Source organism: Opisthocomus hoazin, chromosome 2 (genome assembly GCF_030867145.1).
Source record: "Opisthocomus hoazin isolate bOpiHoa1 chromosome 2, bOpiHoa1.hap1, whole genome shotgun sequence".
Taxonomy (NCBI): Eukaryota; Metazoa; Chordata; class Aves; order Opisthocomiformes; family Opisthocomidae; genus Opisthocomus; species Opisthocomus hoazin.
In genome coordinates this window covers 34,386,356-34,406,360 of record NC_134415.1, presented here as the reverse complement: position 1 = coordinate 34,406,360, position 20,005 = coordinate 34,386,356, and the positions used below count along the sequence as shown (strand labels likewise).

At 41.2% G+C, this 20,005-nt stretch overlaps 1 protein-coding gene across 3 annotated transcripts in view; it reads left to right on the top strand.

The window, feature by feature from the left end:
* Positions 1-642: 642 nt before the first annotated feature.
* Positions 643-20,005, top strand: part of CLIP4 (CAP-Gly domain containing linker protein family member 4) — a 36,160-nt gene continuing 16,797 nt past the window's right edge. For 2 of the 3 annotated variants that reach the window (XM_075413143.1, XM_075413141.1), the window contains exons 1-9: positions 643-731; positions 1,769-1,805; positions 4,068-4,129; positions 4,716-4,863; positions 7,794-7,933; positions 8,833-8,926; positions 9,855-10,016; positions 13,356-13,474; positions 15,641-15,877. In XM_075413143.1, coding sequence (XP_075269258.1) covers positions 4,731-4,863; positions 7,794-7,933; positions 8,833-8,926; positions 9,855-10,016; positions 13,356-13,474; positions 15,641-15,877 — 885 coding nt within the window. In that variant the 5' untranslated portion in view covers positions 643-731; positions 1,769-1,805; positions 4,068-4,129; positions 4,716-4,730. The remainder of the gene's footprint in view (positions 732-1,768; positions 1,806-4,067; positions 4,130-4,715; positions 4,864-7,793; positions 7,934-8,832; positions 8,927-9,854; positions 10,017-13,355; positions 13,475-15,640; positions 15,878-20,005) is intronic. The other variant, XM_075413142.1, reaches the window with a different exon arrangement.

The window sequence follows — 20,005 nt, the reverse complement described above, 5'->3', positions numbered from 1 at the left end:
CCCCCAAGCAGCCTGGGCTCAAGCCAGGTGAAAATGGGTTTACCATGGATTTCTCAGAGACTACCAGTCTTTGGATTTAGACCCTTACTGGGCTGACAGCGCTGGATGAGCATCCCCTGGGAAAGCCTTCTTGAAAGTTGCTACTTTCCTTCCTCCAGCTGGTTCCTGAAACAACCGGGAGGTCCAGATCTCGGAGTCCTGTGCTCAAATCCACCAGTGACTGATTATGTGTGACCTTAACCGAGTCCCTCTACGCAGCTGCGCCTCCCGGCCAGGCCTCCCACCGCCGCTTTCCGGCCTTCAGCTCTCCCTTGACTCGGCTGCTGAGCGCTGCTCGGGGCCGTCGCTGCCGCGGTGCCACGGGCAGGGGCAGCGGCCACCACGGGCGAACCAGCACCTCCGCCCCGTGTTTGGGCGGGGGGGGTGCGCTTGCGAACGCTTCCCGGGGGGGGAACCTGCGCGTTTTCCCTGAGGAAATGCCCAGCCCGACCGGCAGCGCCAAGGCCCACCTCACCCCGGCCCCGCCACCGCCTGACAGGACTGCCACCGGCCCCGCCCTCCAGGGGAGCGGGGCGGGGCGAGGAGGGCGGTGCTGGCCGCCGATAGGCCGGTGGGTGTGGAGGGGCGGGGCGGGCGCGGGACCGGGACCTCGCGCGGCTCCCTCAGCTGCGGGCGGGCTCGGGAGGCCTGGGGAGCGGTCTGCCGCGCCCCTCGCTCCCCGCGGAGAGCAGGTAGGGCTCGGCGGGGGCAGCGGCCTCCCCGCAGCTGCCGCAGGGGAGCGGGACGGGGGCCGGCGGCCCCCCTCGGCTCTCCTTCGGCTCTCCCTCGGTGCGGGGGCCGGCGCAGCGGGCGGGCCGCGGCCGGCCCTGGCCCCCGATCCGCCCCCCGATCCGCCCCCCCCACCCCGCCGCGGGCACGCTGACGGGGCCGTGGGGCCGCCCGACGGGCCGGGGGTGCGTCGGGCAGGGCGGGAGCAGCGCGGCGGGGGCGGGCACGGGCGCGGCCCGGTGAGGTGTTGCCGCGTCCCACAGCCCGCTGAGGCGGCGGGGAACCCCCCGTGGCTGCCGGGTCTTCGCTCTGATGGGCGGTAGCGGGCTGTCTGCGGGGGGACGCGGCGCGGGAAGCTTTGACCGAGCAGACCCGACCCGGGCAGGGCTGAAACCCGAATTCTCTTAAAGCTGCAGCTTCTCGCAGCGCAGGGCCGGGTGGCAGGAGGGCCCCGCTTAAGAACCGGCCCCGAGTGTGCCGGTAGGCACGTAACGCCGCTGCCACTCGAGCTGTGAATTTTACGGCGCAAGCAGATGGTGCATGTGCCAGAGTCTCGTTCCCTGAGCTTAATTTTTCTTCTTGAGCACATGTAAGTACACGACAAGTAGTCGTCCATGGTTATTGTCAAAAATAGCATCACATTGTGACAAGTTCTGCTGTCAAAGCCCTAGCACAAGTGGTGTATTTCATCACTTGAAGTGCTTTAGCGTTTGCAGGTTTTTTAGAGTACTTGCAGGAGAACTTTGTATGTGTGCTTTAACACAAATTGCAAATTACAATATCTGGAGTATGTGAAAACGTTGAATCCTGTATTATACAACTTCCCCCCCCCCCCCCCCCCCAGTATGGAGATGTACCATGCACTTCTTTATAATGCGTGGATATTAGGAAACCTGTAGTTGCTCTTTAATCTTGTCAACATAAGCGCATATGCATCTGATGATTCCTTCAAGTTTTCCGAGTTTTTTTCTCCAATGATATTTCTATTTTTCGTTTTCAGATTGAGTTCTGTTAGAAGAACATATGGCTGGCAAATAGTAAGTACAATACTCTGGGCTGTGCTAAACTACGCTTAGTGGTAGTTTGGCAATGCTGTGAATGGGAAAATCCTGTCCTTCATTGAATTTCTCTAACCGTTTCTATCTGTCTGTCTGTCTAAACTCATCTTAATAATGTAGGGAAATGATTGCTCTTCTGGAAGACCTTCGATTTCGTTTCACCAGGACTTCCTACCTGAGTCTGTATGTCTTGGACATTATTAATACCTCAGGCAGCTGTGTTTTTGCTCAGAACAGAAGTCGTTATGAGGACAATGTCTGTTTGTCTTTTCCCTTTCTTTGAAGTAGTTTTCAACCTTTTGCTTTCCTTTTGCCTTTCCAGGTATGCATGTGTGACGTTAACTGATTTTGATGTTCTTAGACCTGAGCTAGCAGTCTCTGGAGGTAGTCATGGGTGCAGAACGTGTTGTTGCCTTGGCGTTGCGTGTTTCAGTACTGTGTCATGATATGGTAATATGTTTCAAGATCCAAATTAAAATCCCACGTTGTGAGGATGTGCATGCTTAGGTCAGGGGGTGTTGGCACTGGTGTAAACATGTGAAGCCATTCTTTATGTAGAGTTGGGTGAGTGCATGCATTGTAGCACTGGGGTCTTCATGTCACCTGACCAACAGCGCAGGTTCTTTCCCTGCCTGCTTTGCTTTGGCAGTCTGTGTGCTGAATTCTTTTCACTCATGTGGCAGATTGTAGTCTCCCCTCTGGCCCCTCAGAGCTAAAGATGCCCTGGATACTTGCAAACACACAGATTTTGTTCTGTTCAGTCTGATTTTCTGTGTACAATAAACGGTCTTTTTTGTGTTAGTTTTCAAATGTGTCTGTTGATTTCTAGTTCCAGTAGCTTTTGTCATCGTGCTTTACAAATCTCACCTCTTCCTGTTACCATCTGCTCACTCAGGTCTGGCTGCTTTTCCTTGTTTTTCTTTTGTTTCCTCAGTGTTGTACTGGCAGCACTGTGCAAAAAGCTTGTAGTTCTTTTCCTGTCTTTTTCTGACTTGGCAGGTTCAGCTATCGTCTCTACTATACTTACGCATATTACTTGTTCCTTTGCATTTTGTGAGTGTGTCTGATATGCTACCTGTGAAAAACTGTTGTGGATTCATGGGTTTTGCAAAACTTTGTTTTGTTTTATTTTGCGATAGCCTCTGAACCAATGTCAGATGGTAGCAAATTTATTTCACTGTTGCTCCACAAAAGAGATTTAATTGGTGATTTGCAGCTTAAGAGACTTTGTAGTCATTCATGCAAGAAATGCGTTGCTGTCGTGTTTATGATGACTGTAAAGCCATTCAAAATGTAAACTCTTAACTTTTCCTCACTGGATGGAAATAATAATAAAAATAATTAGTGATATTTTTTGGCCTTGTTGAATCTAAGAATCCGTAAGCCAATGCAATTTGACAATGCTGTGGGAAGAAATAGCCCAGTCCTTCCCAGTGGCCTCCTTGATCTTCCCTTTGTGCCAGCACATGCATTTGTACAGCGGTGTAAGACTGAAGAAATAAAGTAGTTGGAGAAAAATGAGCATTTTTCATGTGGACCTCTTTTCCAAGTTGAGGACAGGGTGAACTGTGCATTGTGTGCAAGAAGAGGAGATTTTCATTTTTTTACTTCAAAATTAGCATCTGTAATCCCCTGCTAAAACGCCTTTTACGTTAGAGTGTAGATTATGTAAGGTTCCCAAATAGTGTGACAAATTTATCTGGGGAAATATTAGAATAAATCTGTTCACATAGCTTGTAGTGTGTAAGGTACAAAATCCAAAATAACTGTCAAAAACAGAGTACTTTTTTATTTTTCCTGTTTACTCATGTGTATAGATGAAATGTGAAAAAAACGCAAACATGCCTTGAAGCTCCACAAATTCCTTCTGTCAAGCAAACTGGCTAGACACATTCCTGAGTAAAGAGCGCTGCGTAGCAATTGGCAGAATAAAAATTTAGGTTGTTTAGTAGAAGTGCTGCTTTTACCCTGAGTATTTAACCATGAAAATTCAAGATGCAGAATTTCAGTTTTTCAACTGTGAGATGTCATCTCCAATACCACAATAATGCCTGTTTCTGTTAAGAATAATGTTTTTCATTATTTGCTACTGAATTTGCCCAAATAGATGTCTTACAAGTGGTAGCCATCTCTCCTGTGAACCGTAGCGTGTGAACCGTAACTAGGATGTAACTTGACCTGGTTGTTCGAAAATGTCACCATTAGTCTGTATGGCCATTTAATCTTTCTTCTCTCTCCTAGGTTGCTGTGCAGCCTGAAGAGTTGACTGGAAACAGCACTGTGGTGGAGGTTACAACACTGGGGTAAGTATGCTATTTTAAACCGTAAGGGGAGAAGCTGGGAAGGGAGCTGGTATGGAATCATGAGTCCAGGAGTGAATCACTCGTTGATGAATTGTCTACAGCTTTGTGTGGGAAGATTTAAAGTGTTGAGAATTTTGAAAGAGGAGAAGCCGGTAGCTGGTAGCATGTTCTTGCTCATGATGAAGGAAAGGAATATGCATGCAGAGTATGAGGACAGGTGCTTAATGCTTCGCTTTTTCATAAAGCTGTAAAACACACTAATCCATTCATCGTTACCGTGTGGTTGCTAATTATAGCATTGTTATTTTCATTACTGCTCAAGTGGAAAACTGGAGAGAAATATGTTTTCCATTAATAGCATGCAAGTTTAGTGATGATGTCAAAACTAGAAGTTGGATATCCTTGACACCATACTCCACTAGTTTTTACTAATTGGCTTTATTAGTTTGTAAGAATGTAATGATAGTAATAGTTTATGTGTGCCAAAAGGAAAGATTTTAGTCTTATTGCACCTTGTATCTTACTATGATAGAACGAATCCAAAGTATTTGTAATGATGTTATTTATTAATTTTTTTCCTCCTGAGGTGGCTTTCTAGAAGATGACCATAGAGGATCTCCCAGAACCTTCCCTAGAAGGAGATTCCCTCATTGAAAGAGAACAGTTCTTATTCCCAAACTCTGAAACATCTGTTACTTTTTCTGTTGCTGCAGCACCAATGCCTTCGGACTGTGGTATGTACTTTTAACAGAAGGTGAATTTGTGATTAGCAGAGAATAAATTTGAATAATAAATTTTAAGAAATGCTATCAACCCTTAATTTATTCCTTCTTTCCAGAAAAAGTTTACTGCTTGTTAAATGAATTCTCTATTATTTTTTAAAGGAAATGAAAGATGAAGACCCATGCTTTTTCTATTTTTCTTATTGTGTATGTTTTAAATTATAATATTTTTTCCTTCTTGGTGTTTCTTCTGTGTGTGTGCGGTCAGATGTTTGTAGTTTTTAAAATCTCAGTGTAGAACTGGATACTGAGTTGAGATATAAAACTGCAGTAATTGAATGTAGTTAAGCATCTACGTCCCATTGAAAACCTCCAGGGTTACACTTTTCCTGTGCTTTCAGTATGTAAACTGTAGAATATAGGGGATATTTCTGTTGGGGATGTGGAGATTTGTGGTGATAAGGACTGTGAAATGAGTGTTAGAAAATTACAGCAAGCATCAGTGTTCAGCTTTCAAAATAATGTCTTCACATGTTTGAATTATAATAGTGTTTTAAGCAGGATATGTAATATTAAAATGTCACCGTAAGTAAGGATCTTCATAGATAGCTACAAATATAATGCCTTTGAATATTGCAGAAGATATTAATAACATCTGTATACCTTAAAAATTATGGCTCCACCTCTGTTTTTCCCATGCATTGATTACTGTAATCAACTGTATTCAGGAAAGGTAAATATATGTAATGTTCTGTCTCTGACACAGACTCAGCAATCTTGAGACCCATTCGATGAGTTAGCACAGGTTGGAAGTTTAACAGTTCCATACGATACGTTTTAGTGCATGAACACATGTCTTGACATGGTTTAGCCCTGTTGTCATAACTTGTCTGGCCTGTTCTCCTGTAAGTACTGCTGTGATTTATTCCATTCTGCTTTCTTATCCCTTAGAAAAATTTTGCATTTGTCCTTCTTTAAACGTTGGTCTGTTGTGATATCTTCTAGTAACACTACAATGCCACTACTATCTGTACTACTCGGTCTATTCCTACTCATTGAATAAGAAAAATTCCTTTTATAGGAGGTCGCTGTCACCTGTGTAACAGTAATATTACTGAATCTGGGTAAAGAAGATTAAACCACAGCAGACAAAGATTCTTGGTCATTACATTAAGTGCATTTATTTTTCCTTAATACAGTTGAGCACTGTAAACAATGCATAGGAAAGACAGAGGTGGAGAAAGTAATGTTTTAAAGTAGCCAGATGCTGTTGTCATCCTTTCATGAAACTTTTTAACAGATTTTCTGTAACATTGTTTTGGTTTGCAAACACTACAGCTGATCACCTGCTAAGCACTTCATGATGGTTGTTATTAGTATGTAATATATTCTCAGGTTTTTACCCTAGCATGCTGATTGTAACAGTCTATTAGAGTTCATTTCTGGTGTATAATTAGGTTCAGGTTCATAGCTGGAAATGATCTTGGTAAAGAAAGAATCATAGATGTTGTGTAAGTACATTAATCTTGTTGGCTAGTTGTCGATTTACTTCATAGCTTTCAGTGATAGATCAACTGTGGTTTCTGTGGAAGTGAAGTATTAGTAGATAAATCAGGAGGTCTGTGCCACTGCATGGGGTGTAGGTAAGAAGCACACCTTGTGTAGTGCTGGGAGAGAAGGGTTTTGCTTTTGTTTTTATATGCTAGGGGCAAATAAAAATTCATGCTAAATATCAGTGAAGTTGTCCGTTTTCATTCTCCTTGAATCAAGGCAATACAGTTAGAGGGTCTCTAGATAGCCAGGACGCGAGCTCCGTATGTGCTTTTATCTGTTAATCCAGTCTAGAGTGGTGGCATGCTCTTTTTGAGGAAAGGTTATGATGATTCATCCAGAGGTAGTTTATACCGTGTCATGCAGCCAGATGGCTGACGCTGTGTTTTACTTAAGCTGTATGTCCGTTCTGAGAGATTTGTACCTGCGACTGCTGCAAGCTGACATTGCACATTTATTGGAAACATTTTTAAAAGGCAACTCTCTGGTAGCTGTAGCGGGGGTAAAAGGTCAGTGTTTTGCATGGTTCAGTCATTTCCTCATGACAGTAGGTTCTGCTTCCATTCCTTCTCCTAATAGCCATTGCTGTTCAGATTATTTCATATAATTTTCCAGAGCTGGAAGAAATTCCACAAATTTAAGATAGAATATGTGTATATACATGCACACACATACACCTGTAAGTAACATGAAGTATCATACTTTAATAATAAGGTGGTATTTCCCCTAGACTTTGAGTTGCCTGAAGCAACATGAGGCTTAAAATCTGAAAATATGTATCTTTTTTCTGATCTCGGTTTGGTGGCTTAATTTTTAAAGATGTTTGTTCCCTGCAGCTGCCATCAACTGGGACTGCTACGTTCATGAAATATCTGAAAATAATGGAGGCCATAGAATGCCTTCCTGATTTGTGCATGTGTTTGTATTTTGGTATGTTTTATGTAAATTGTGATGGAAGAAGAAGGAAAAGACATGTTTTGCAGCATATAGAGAAATCAAGTACTCATTTAATCAGAGACATCAAGAGGCTTGTTTGTGCTTGGGAACAGCTTAGAATCAGCAGTCTTTGGCTAGCTGGAAGCAAGAGTAAACCCTTGTTAGCATAATGACTGCACATCTCTGTTAGTCCTTGCCTAAAATTAAAATCAGTCTTGCAGTGCCATTGTATTGGTTGCTGATTCAAAGCTTTTTCAGAAGTATAAGCAAGAGCTTAGTATTAAAGGAAAAATAGATCAGTTGTTAAAGAAAATTTGTAAATTAATTCAACATTCTGATTTTCCAGTGTGATTAGTAGTGAAGTAAGTCTCTCTGCTATTCTTTGCCTTTGAGTTTGAAAAACTAGATGGGTGTTAAAACTTACAATTGTACCTAATGTTTCCTTTTTTTAACAGAGTTTTCCTTCTTCGATCCCAATGATGCAGCATGCCAAGAAATACTTTTCAACCCCAAAACATCAGTTTCTGAATTGTTTGCTATCTTAAGGCAGTGGGTTCCACAGGTCCAGCAGAATATTGATATTATTGGGAATGAGGTGAGGTATAAATGAAGATCCTTGGATGCTTTCAATGTTAAAGAAAGACTATGTTGACAATGAATAAACCCAGTTCATTCGCAAGCAGAACTAATCATGAACACAGATACAGTTTCTGCCTTTTAATAAGTAGTACTGATCAATGCCTTGTATTCCACATCTTGTCAGCTTTCATTTGGAAGGGAAAGATGATGGTTAAAAATTCAGTACATTTGGTTACATGGTAGAAACAATGTTTTTTCTCTAAACAATTGTTTAGAGACCCTTCATCTTGGAGTTTTTCCTGCTTAGCAGTAATCGTAAACTCCAATATATGTAGTTACAGTGAAGCCTGATCTTAAGGGCAATGTTTCCAAGGCACAAAATGAGTTAGGAACTGAAATCTCTTTGCAGCCTGCAATAGGCTGCTCTCAGAAGACACCTTGTTTCTAGTAATTCCATCCTACTTTCCTATTTTTCTTCTTCTGGATTACAGGCTTTTCTAGACAGGTGGGGAGGTATAGTAAAGATTCTTCCTTCCATAGTGTAACTGGGGGGGCTTTTTGTGGGGAGGGAGTGGGGGATGGTTGAGAGATCAAAGACCAAGGGGAGAGACTTCATAAATAATGTCATTTTCCTGTTGTTCAGTTAAGCAGTGAACTTTTCAGCATGTCAAATGCATGTTAAAAGTAATAATAGAAAGAAGCTTTAAAATCTGTAAACAATGAAGGTTAATGGTATTCATATAATACTGTTTATTTCATTTGTACATGTCGCTCAGTTCTGCAGTTGCAGGCTTCTTTGTTATTAACCACTGAAATTAATCCAGGAGTCAATAAATCGGAAGTAACTTACTAAAAAATACTGATGTCAGAGATATGCCAGAGCTAAAATGTGCTTGTTTTCCACTTGCCTGTTAGATCATTAAAAGGGGCTGCAGTGTGAATGACAGAGATGGACTGACTGATATGACTCTCTTGCATTACACTTGCAAATCAGGGGCTCATGGTATTGGTGAGTAAAGAAACATCATTACCGATGTAAAAACCTAATTAATGCACAAAGGGTAATCCCACAAACTATTACAGAATGTTTCCTTATAGTAGATATTTTCTTTTTTTTTTTTTTAGTGCTTGGTTTTGGCTCTTTTAGTGACCATCAGAAAGGAAGATAGAGATCTGTAGTGCAATTTGGAGGAAGTTGAGTTACTGGTATAGGTATGGCAAACAGTAGTACCAGCTTAAACATATGTTTAATGTAGCAAAGGCTGTTTCAGGATGAGATACAAACTGCAAGCTAAGCTATCCACAGTTTTCTTACATCCATCAGTGAAACTAGAATGTTTAGGTGACGGGCTGTTTGTGTTGTGTGTTGTTTTTCTTTTTTTCCTTTCTTCACCCTTACTGTGTCAGAAGAAAACAATAATCTTTGTTTGCATTATTATGATCGTAAGTACTTGAAATAAGAGCATATTTAACTCTGTTTGAACACCCCTATTGGCTTTTCTGTGTTGTGCTGCATTTTTGTTGACCTGAACCCAGTTCTACTCAGAGTTTGAACTAAGCTTCTGAGTGAGGTCTGGCATAGGTTAGCTTTTCTAGTGTCAGCAGATCTTTTAATGTAAACATCAGCATTGTGGTGTGTAATATTTTTTTTCTGCTGTCAGATACTGATATCTCTGGTTTTGATGGGTGACAGATTATTTACAGCGAGGTATTAGAGATAAACAGGTAGTGTTGTTATATACTATAGTACAGGTTTCAGCCCTTTGTGATTAAAAGGCAAAGATTTCTGCATCCTAATCCTAAAAAGAAAGGCATAGTAGTTGTTCTGCTGTGAGCTTGAAGGGTTTAACATACATTATGTGTTACACATAAGTGCATGAAGGTTTTCTGAGGTCAACTAAATCTCTAATGCGTATTTTACAACATTTACCTTGCAGGTGATGTTGAAACCGCTGTAAAATTTGCAATGCAGCTTATTGATTTGGGTGCTGATAGCAGTTTACGCAGCCGCTGGACAAATATGAATGCCTTGCATTATGCCGCCTACTTTGATGTTCCAGAGCTTATTGGTGTTATTTTGAAACATGCAAAACCAAAAGGTAGGCATTGTTATTTTTGTTTCATGTAATGGTCTGTATTTTGTTACTCTGTTGACCCTAAGCTGGTGTGCAGTTGTCTTGAAGTGTGGGGTTTGTTTATCCATTATAACTAACTAATTTCTAATTTCTTGTTCTTTTAGACTAACTGATTCATTTTTCTTTTAACCTATTTTTTTGTGGTTTAATGCACTCATTCCATTGCTGGTTTTTAAACCTGAGCTTTGTACAAGATGGTAGGGAAGTATCTAATAGAATGAAAAGCAAACAGGTTGATTTGAAGTTGTTGAAGACTAAGAGAATGTGTGCAGAAAACCAAAGAGGTAACTATTCTGGTAAATTCCTAGGGTTTTTAGGATTCCTGAAATGTTGAGAAGTCTGTTTGAAAGACTGGGAGAAGGGTAAAGGAGAAGTGGGGATTTGGCAATGTCATGTGGTGAAGTAGTGACTGAAGCAACTTTGACATGCTCATTTTCCCCACTTCTTGGCTAGCTAGAAGGTCATGTGTAAGGAACAGTTTGACTTTAGTGTTTGGTATAAATAGATAATACCTTTTGGAATCATAATATGAAGGATTGGTAATTGGAGCCCTATTTATGCTAATGCAAATGGAAATACAGAAATGGTTCTGAACCAGAACCATTTGTTCCTAATTTGGTCAGGATATCAAAACCAGTAAGCAATTTTAATAGTGAAATTGTACAAGTGTTCACTTGTTCTACTGAATATCCTTCTGATTGTGCCATTTTGCAAAATGATTAATGCCCTTTTTGACCTAGTTGTAGCTAAAGACTCTCTCTCAAAATTCTGAGAAGCTGGTAGGTTTCTGGAGTACACAATGCTTGCTTACCACACCTTGAATCGTCATGGAGGTAATTGTTAAACAGCGCTGTTCTTGGTGTGACATGCTTAAGAGGTAACAAATGTAGGTTGGTAACAAAAGACAAAGTAAGGCTGCACAGTAGTTAAGTCCAGATCACACGTAAATAGACCAGTCTCCATAATTTGCATCAGCAGATTAGGTCTTCTTCCAGACCTCGTCTGCATTTGCTGTAATCATCTCCTCCAATGCAGTGCCTACAGAAGTTGTGGGAATTTGCTTGGATTTCCAAGGAAACCACTCTGGATAAATGCCTTGGCAGCTGGCCACTCTTGGATAAGCAGATCATTTTTTTTTGTCTTGGAAAATGTATAAAACAATGGATGGTCTGAATTAATAGAAACAATAATCTTAGCTCCATACTTGATCAGGCAGTTTGCAGAGAGGGGAGGATGTGTGTAGAAGGCAAATATGCCTTGGATGGATCAATACTGAACTGGACTAAAAATGGTTGTTAACAGATAAATAACTTGTCAAGACAGTGGTGTACTGACTCTGAGACGCCCATTGTGAAACAGCCAGTACCACAGACGTTTCCTTTTGGTTTACTGCTAAACTATTTCCTTTCTGACGCTCTGCAGTTAAATTCTGTATACAGATTTACTCCTCAGTTGTTAGAACTAAGCGCCAGTTTGATCTTAGATTTTTAGAGATTTTATATATGAAAATTGCTAAAGTCTTAAGAACTAGAAATATTGTGTGATGCCATTAGACAATGACTGTAACCTGCATGGGATGCTAATGATAGACTGTTGCTGCATATTAATTTCCACTAGATAGTTTGGGGGTGGCTACTGGGCAACATTTGATATACATATGTGTGTGTTTGTCACCTGTACTCTGCCAACTTAGATCTAGAGAAAAGCTGTAAGAAGACAGTGTTTAAAAACTCCAGGCATGAAGCTTGCAAGTCTGAGGAAGTCACATTCGTCTAATTAAAAAAAAAATAAATCTACACATCAGTTACTTTTAAAAAAAGAGGACTACGTGCAGCTGTTGCTGACTCATTAGCTGACGTAACTGATCCATATTTCTGCCAATTGGTTCCTATGTTTGCCAAAAATACTTACTTGGTAGCCTTATTAAACATGGAATTTTAATATACGTGGAAGTACAACTACACAGCTTCTACTCAGTTTTAGACTGGTAATGGTCTTTTGACATTTGATATGTAAAAGGTACATGTGCATACGTAGCTGACATCATCTGAATCATGTGAATGCAATCTTCTTCACATGTGTGCCAATTAAATTTAAAATAGCTAAGTTTGTGTTCATATTACTGCAATTGTAAAACTGTTTAAAATTTGGTCCCAAATTTGGTGTCTTTGATCTTTATAAAATGTTCTTCAGAACACTGACTCTTCAATCTTCATTAGTATGTGTAAAGTTGACATCTATATACATACATATATATTTATGTATCTTCGATGTATGTTGATGTTTTATGTGCCCCCAAAATACTGATTTAGTATAACTATGTAAGGATGTTGATACCGTTGGCATATACTTTGTTTGTCACATTATGAGAAGGGCTAGTGGTTTGTGGGACAGAGACTGATACTGGACAATATTAGGAGACTGTACAGCCCTGAGGTGGAAACTTTTGTGTTGCTCACCAGTATTTCAAATGGAAACATTATTGCTAATACTTGTTGGCTTTTGGTTTGCGTATTAAATCAACTGGCATTTTTAATTAACAGTCGTATACGTAATTGACTCAAGCTGACATCTCTCTTGTATAGTTTAGGAGCAGAGCGAAAGCCTAAATAGACATTAAAACTCCAATCTTCTAGAACAGTAATAACTTCATAGCAGACTGAAAGATATATTGGGAACAATTGATGGAAACACACATTATGCTAACTCTCTTCTAGTCAGATGCAGCGCTCCATTTTCGAAACTATCAGTGAAAGACCCTTTGGAGTGCAATTCTTTGAAAACAAAGAAATTGTAAAAATCACTAGCTCTTACTTCGTTCTTGGCCATTGGTAATTAAATCAATGTAAAGCAGAGGTATAATCAGTTTTTCCCTTACCCCACTACCTGCTCACAAAGGAAAACAACTGGTTGAAGATGCATCTAATTTTAACTTTTGATACCTAGAAGCAATAAAATATATTTCTGAAACATTTAATTTACATGCAAACCAAAAGTTACTACCTTGTTAATCTTAGCACAGTAGATTGGGCATCCTGAATAGCAACAGTTTTGCAGTTAAGTCATCAGTATTATAAAATCAATGGAAGTAAATGCTCATCTTCCAGCTTGGTTCGTGGTATGAATAAACAGATGCAGACAAGGTTGATATTCCATGTAGAATTACTTCTTGTCTGCATTTAGTACATAAATAATGGTGTGTCTGTATAAATGTTGTACAGATGAATGTCCTCTCAAGGAATCTGTAGGGTGAAATGTTCACGTAACAGACTTACATATCTCACATGTGATGTTTAATTGCAGATGTGGATGCCACCTGTAGTGATTTTGATTTTGGAACAGCTTTGCATATTGCTGCATTTAACCTGTGTACAGGAGCTGTCAAGTGTTTACTGGAACATGGAGCAAATCCTGCCTTTAGGGTAAGGAGTTAGGTTGTAGATTCACCAGAAGGTGAAAAAAGTACCTGGAAAAACTGAACAGTCTGTCCGGGATTTTGGTTAGCTAAAAATGCATTACATGGAGTGATAGTGCCTCAGAAAGATTACTTATACCTCATAGTGGATGATTTTGTATGCTTTGTCATGCTTGTGTGTTGAGGTTTGCGTTTTTGTGTCACAGTCTAGTTCATTAGTTCAAATAGCTTTCAAGACATTCTTCAGTTTGTTGCTTGACCTTTCATTTGTTAATACTCCTTTGTGTCGTGCAACAGCTGTCATGGCAGTGGTGGATCTTTTCAGAAATACAGGAGTGCAATCTGTGACCTCCAGAAATGCAGTGTATTGCTTAGCAGTAAACTTAGCATAAGTAACTGATAATGAAGAAAGATTAACTGCTCTGCTTACTAACCAAAGAATATGCCTGAGTTAGTGTGAAGTGCTGCTATATGTGTCTAGCCACAAATCTTGGGTTTTGATGACTTTTTGGAGTTTGTTTTTTTGTGGATGTTTTTTTGAGTGTTTTTTTTTAAATGAGAAATTATAATTGTTTTAAGGGTACTCAAAAGTCATTATTTTATGTATCACTGATTGTGTGAAATCTTTTGGAACATCATTGTTCATACAGTTCTTCATTATATTCAACCTAGATATCTTTAAAAACTGCTTTTCTTCTTTGTCTCATTGATTAGTGTGCATGTATATGTTTCAAATTCTATGGCGGCTGTATGTTTAAGACTCTGTTGTCAGAAGGAATACTGCTTTGTAGCTGCACAAGCATGCTGAGCTGGCAAAAGGTGGCTCTGCCCTTGAGAAAAGCAATCCTCTGCTGCTATGCTCACTTTTGCCGCCTTGCCTCTTCTCTGCCCCTTACCTTGAGTTGACGCAAAGATTTGCAGGGCACCCAGTGGGCTGAATTGCAGGACTGGTGTGACCGAAACGATCACTAATGTGACAAGTAAAATCTCAAAAGAAACTCCCTGCTCAACCTTAACCCAGCTATATCTTGTTTTTAAGGTACTGTGACTTGAATGGGGCTGAGCTTTTACTTACAGAATGACTGTAGATTTTTAAGGAATGGTAGCTGTTTAATTCTTCCATCCTGCAATAAAGTTCTGACCAGAGACCATGTGTAGAATTTGCTTATATAAGAACAGCAGAGTGTAAATGCTGAGTACGGATTGTAGTTTTCTAGGGTTGAGACAAGAAGATTTATAGGGGGCTTGGGGAAGATGGAGCTTTAAGTCTGTTTTTTAAGGAACCAAAGCAGATATAATCTTGCTCTGCGTCATTCCAGTAATTTCTGAGTCCAGAGGCTCAGTGGAGAGAAATTTGGAAGACTGAGATACTTATTTTTCCACAAATTTTGTGAAAATCAGCAGATCAGAAAAGATCCATACTAATGCCTTTGCTGAAGAAATAGAACTTGCGCTTATAGCAGCCCTACAGCCCAGCGGTGTACTTGCTGTCTGGCCAACTGGCCTTGAGTTAAAGTTAACTCCAGGTGAGCTGGTACTGCAACAACTGTGGCTTAGGGTGGGCATCGCACGGGACATGAGGGGAATCACAGTCACTGCTCTCTGGGAATGGAAAGTGTTTGGAAAGGACTCTGTCCTTAATTCACCTCTCATGGAAGAGTCTGTATCTAAATAAACCTGAACAGATTTATTTATTTATGCGAGACATCAAAACTGTGTATTCTATACATGCAACGTATTAAATTCTACCTTACATTTGGAATAAGCCTCACCAAAGGCTAAACTATACAGTGGGTAAAGATAAATTCTTTGGGAGGTGTTAACTTTACAGTATTGGCAGTACAGACCAGAATTCTTGCTTACTTTCTGAAATCTGTGTTCAGATACGCAGATACATAGATAGGTGTTTTTTTCATGTGTTCTGAGTACTAACAATGTTCTTAAGATTCAAAGTAACTTAGCACAGTTGAAAAGAGGACACTGTAAATGCTAGTTTATATGTCCAAGGATGTTTTGGCATCCTTATTTGAAAATGTGGGTTTTTATACTAGTTTATATTCTAAGAGAAATATCTAATGAAGAGGATAAAAACTTCATAAACTGCTGTGGTTTTGCCTGATCAGGTTTAACTTGTTCAGAACATTAAATCCTGGGCTATGTTATGTTTCTACAGAATGACAAAGGGCAGATTCCAGCGGATGTGGTTCCTGATCCGGTAGATATGCCACTAGAAATGGCAGATGCAGCGGCCAGTGCGAAAGAAATCAAGCAGATATTGCTGGATGCAGTGCCTCTCTCATGTGACATCTCAAAAGCCATGATTACAAACTATGATCATGTCACAGGCAAGGCCATGCTTTTATCGCTTGGCCTGAAACTGGGAGATCGAGTTGTTATTGCAGGACAGAAGGTATGATGAGCAACCTTTTACTACCCTCGTGATTTCTGGGCAGTCAATTTATTTACTCCTTTGGAGACATACATCAAATTTTTGAGGGCCTAAAACACTTTCTGGAAGGTATGAACTCTGGAGGGCAGTAAGGTCAGTACTCGGCCCAGTCTTGTTTAACTTCTTCATCAATGACCTGGATGAAGAGTTAGAGTGTACACTCAGCAAGTTTGCTGATGCACCAAACTGGGAGGAGTGGTGGATACACCAGAAGGCTGGAAAGTTGCGCGCAGAGGAACCTGATGAAGTTCAACATGGGCAAGTGCAGGGTCCTGAATCTGGGGAGGAACAACTCCATGCACCAGTACAGGCTTGGGGTGGACCTGCTGGAGAGCAGCTCTGTGGAGAGGAACCTGGGTGTGCTGGTGGACGACAGGTTGACCATGAGCCAGCAGTGTGCCCTGGTTGCCAAGAAGGCCAATGGGATCCTGGGGTGCATTAGGAGGAGTGTGGTCAGTAGGTCGAGGGAGGTTCTTCTGCCCCTCTACTCTGCTCTAGTGAGGCCCTATCTGGAGTACTGTGTCCAGTTCTGGGCTTCCCAGTTCAAGAAAGATGAAGAGCTACTGGAGAGAGTGCAGCGAAGGGCTACGAGGATGGTGAGGGGACTGGAGCATCTCTCTTACAAGGAAAGGCTGAGGGAGCTGGGCTTGTTTAGCCTGAAGAAGAGAAGGCTGAGAGGGGACCTTATAACTGCTTATAAATATCTGAAGGGTGGGTGTCAGGAGGATGGGGCCAGACTTTTTTCAGTGGTGCCCAGCGACAGGACAAGGGGCAATGGGCACAAACTGAAGCACAGGAAGTTCCGTCTGAACATGAGGAAGAACTTCTTCCCTCTGAGGGTGACGGAGCACTGGAACAGGCTGCCCAGGGAGGTTGTGGAGTCTCCTTCTCTGGAGATATTCAAGACCCGCCTGGACGCGGTCCTTTGCAGCCTGCTGTAGGTGACCCTGCTTTGGCAGGGGGGTTGGACTAGATGACCCACAGAGGTCCCTTCCAACCCCTACCATTCTGTGATTCTGTGATCTGGTTACAGAAAGTAGTGAGCTGAAGAGTTAGGTGTTAAAGTCACTACTGTGAAAAGCTGTTTTGACAGGCATAGTCTGCATTTTGTATCTGTAAACAATTTTTAACAGTATCCTATAGTACATCAGCATGGCTCAGCTTTCATTAACATTTTTGGTGTCACATCAAAATGATGGTAACATTTCCAGATTACCTTGGGAGTTGCCCAGCTTTCAGTTATGAATTTCTCTGGATAGTTTCCAGAAGGCGGTAAAAGAAACCTTTAATTCTGCTTAGCCTCTAGTAACCCAATTTCACTGGTGCAATCTTTGAAGCATTGCTGTGCCAACAGGGTTGTTAGATGGGTCTGTGGAAGTAGAGGAATGTAGCTAATACTGGTCCAGCTCAAATGTGAATAGCTTTTAAGAAGCTACCTTGCTGGACACATTTTAAAAAATGCATTGAAAAAAATGTAACATTGGTATTGCAGTTAGTATTCACGCCTTTTATTTGCTCTGATAGCAAGGGCTCTGAAATGATGTAAGAGTGCTAGAAGTCTTTTGAAGATTTCAGGTATTTTTCTGGTAAATGTTGAAGGCATTTGTGAGCAAAATTTTGTGTTTGAGTAGCTTTACCTTTAATAATTTTTCTAGTATAACTTCAGGTTTGTAATTATCACAGCTGAAGTGTTCTGAAATGAACTGCACCGAGAGTGCAAAGCCGCTTCCATTCTGTATTTTCATTCATTCTTGAAATTGGGTCAGGAAAAGTGAAGGAATCACTAGCCATGCAGAAGGCATTGTAACTGAAGTCTGTACAGGAAGCCACTTATTCTTTAAAGACAGTAAGAAGTTCATGGAAGTTTTACAGAAGGCCATTGCACAGTGAAAGCACGGGGAGATAATGTAACTGCAAGTTGATGGAGGCTTTGTAGCAAGAAAGGGAAGAAATTAGTGCTCCTGTGTATCTTTCATCCAAGTAATGCCCATAGAACTGTTTGTACCGTAATGTGCTTACTGTGTATGGGTGAAGCTTCCTGGGTTTGGTTACTTTTTTTTTAATTGAGTATGCTATTACAGTGGTTTTTAAGAAGCTGTTGGAAGCTGCTTTTTTTTCTGCTGCCAGAGGCCAGCAGGCCTTTCCAGCTAGCTTTTTTGAGGAAGCCAAAGCTCTTTACAGCAGGTGGGAGGGGGGGATGTGATCGTGCTTTTTGGTCTTCCTTTTCCATGTCTGCTTTCCTCCCTTCCTTTCTTTGTGTGCGACGAGCTGTTCTGCGTTACTCCCACATCACTTCCCACCCACTTGCTGCATTTGTTGAATGGAGAAGTTGATCTCAGCCTTGCCTTCCCCTCCCCCTTGGTACTCACCCACGTGTGCAGGAAGTGAGGACAGGACGATGAAAACGGCGCCCAGCTGTTAACCTTCTCTTGGGTCAGTTCTCATGCCTGGAATATGGAGGCTGGGACGCGGGCACTGGCTCAGCCGCGTTTTTACGAGCAGTGTTCCTGTTCTCGTTCCTGCTTCTGCAGTCTCCTAACATAACAGCTTTAATGAAACTTGAAAGCCAAGCACAGTAGATGCCAGAAGGAGAATGGATTCCTCTCTTGATTCCTACTGCACCTGTCATTCTAGTTGCCTTGCAGGGTAGGAAGCCATGTGAGCAGGTGTTTATGTGTAAGTGGTTTGGGGTCCCCCAGCTTCACTGGCTCCTGCTGTGCTGGGTTATGTTAGTGTGAGTGGACAGTCAGTGACATGTGAGTGCAGGGAAACTAGTAGCTGGGGAAAAAAACCTCTTTTCTCCTGTTCCTGCTGTATCTCTCATACCCAAAATGTCCTCCGTTCCTTGCTTGCACAAGTTCTAGCGCTTGTGCAAAATTGGTGCCTCAGTTTTGCCATCTCCACCTCCAGCTTAAGGTGCCTGCTGGTCCTTTCCCTCTGCTCGTAAGTGCCCTTTGGCTGGTGCCTGGAGAGCGGAGATCTGTTAGCCTGCTTGGCCAAGCTTCCACCGGCTGAATTTGATCTCTGAGTTGGCAGCTAAAAAGTCTGGGTCTAGATTAGCGTGATGTAACTGCCTACAACAATCAAGTTTAAAGGAGATCTTAAGAGTCAAAGAAGAACAGGCTCTGAGTCATGTTTATTTCTTTACAGAAAATGAAGAAAGAGTAGCTGGGAGGTTTTATAGTGAAGAAAAAAAAATGGTTTCTGTTTACTCTCTGAGGGCTGGATTAGACAGTGAAGTCATAGTAAAAAATGAACTAATAGTATTAAGGTCACATGAGATAATGCAAACTGAACAACTGAAAGATCAAAGGTTTTTCTTACTAAAACTAATTTAAAAATAAAATGTAAAAATGAATTTAAATAAATGTTAATTACATCTCTGTTAGGTATTCCTCCCCTGACTGGTTGAAGCATGTGAGCTTTTAATGTATGTTTGTGGAGGCGGAGGTCCACCAGCAAGACTGGTCTGTCTTGATATTCTTGATATACTGTATAGACTCTGAACAGATAAGTAGATATTGAAACAGCAAACAAATGTTATAACATTTGCTGGCTTTTAAAATTTTGTTTAATCATGAGGGAATAAAAGAGTTACGAAGCTTTAAAAAAATAAATATGCTCTGAAGTTTACCCTTTAACCTTTGCAATATATATATAAATACATGTATACTTATATGTGTATATTTATATAATTTTTAATCTAGTATTTCTGTGGGCTCTCCAGTTCAGCAAGATACCTAGCCATGATTCTGGAACTATTGTTGTGGAAGACACTGAAAGTAAAACTTCTCATTAGGCATATACACCTGTACGCTGCTGACTTGGAGTTGTGTTTTACAGTGGTGCTTGCTGTCTAATCCTTCTCTGTCACGAGATCTGTCAGTAACCGCTGCTTTTGTTTAATACAAAATGTACACAGAAGGACTAAGAAGTTTTGGAAAATTCATTGCCTGGCATAGAAAGATAGGAATGTCAATAATCGAGAGAGATGATGTGTCTATTTCTCCGTTCTGCTCAAAAGCTTGGAGGTGACTTGCTGTCTCCTTCATAATCTGTACTATGTTCTTGTGGGCGATACTTGTTTAA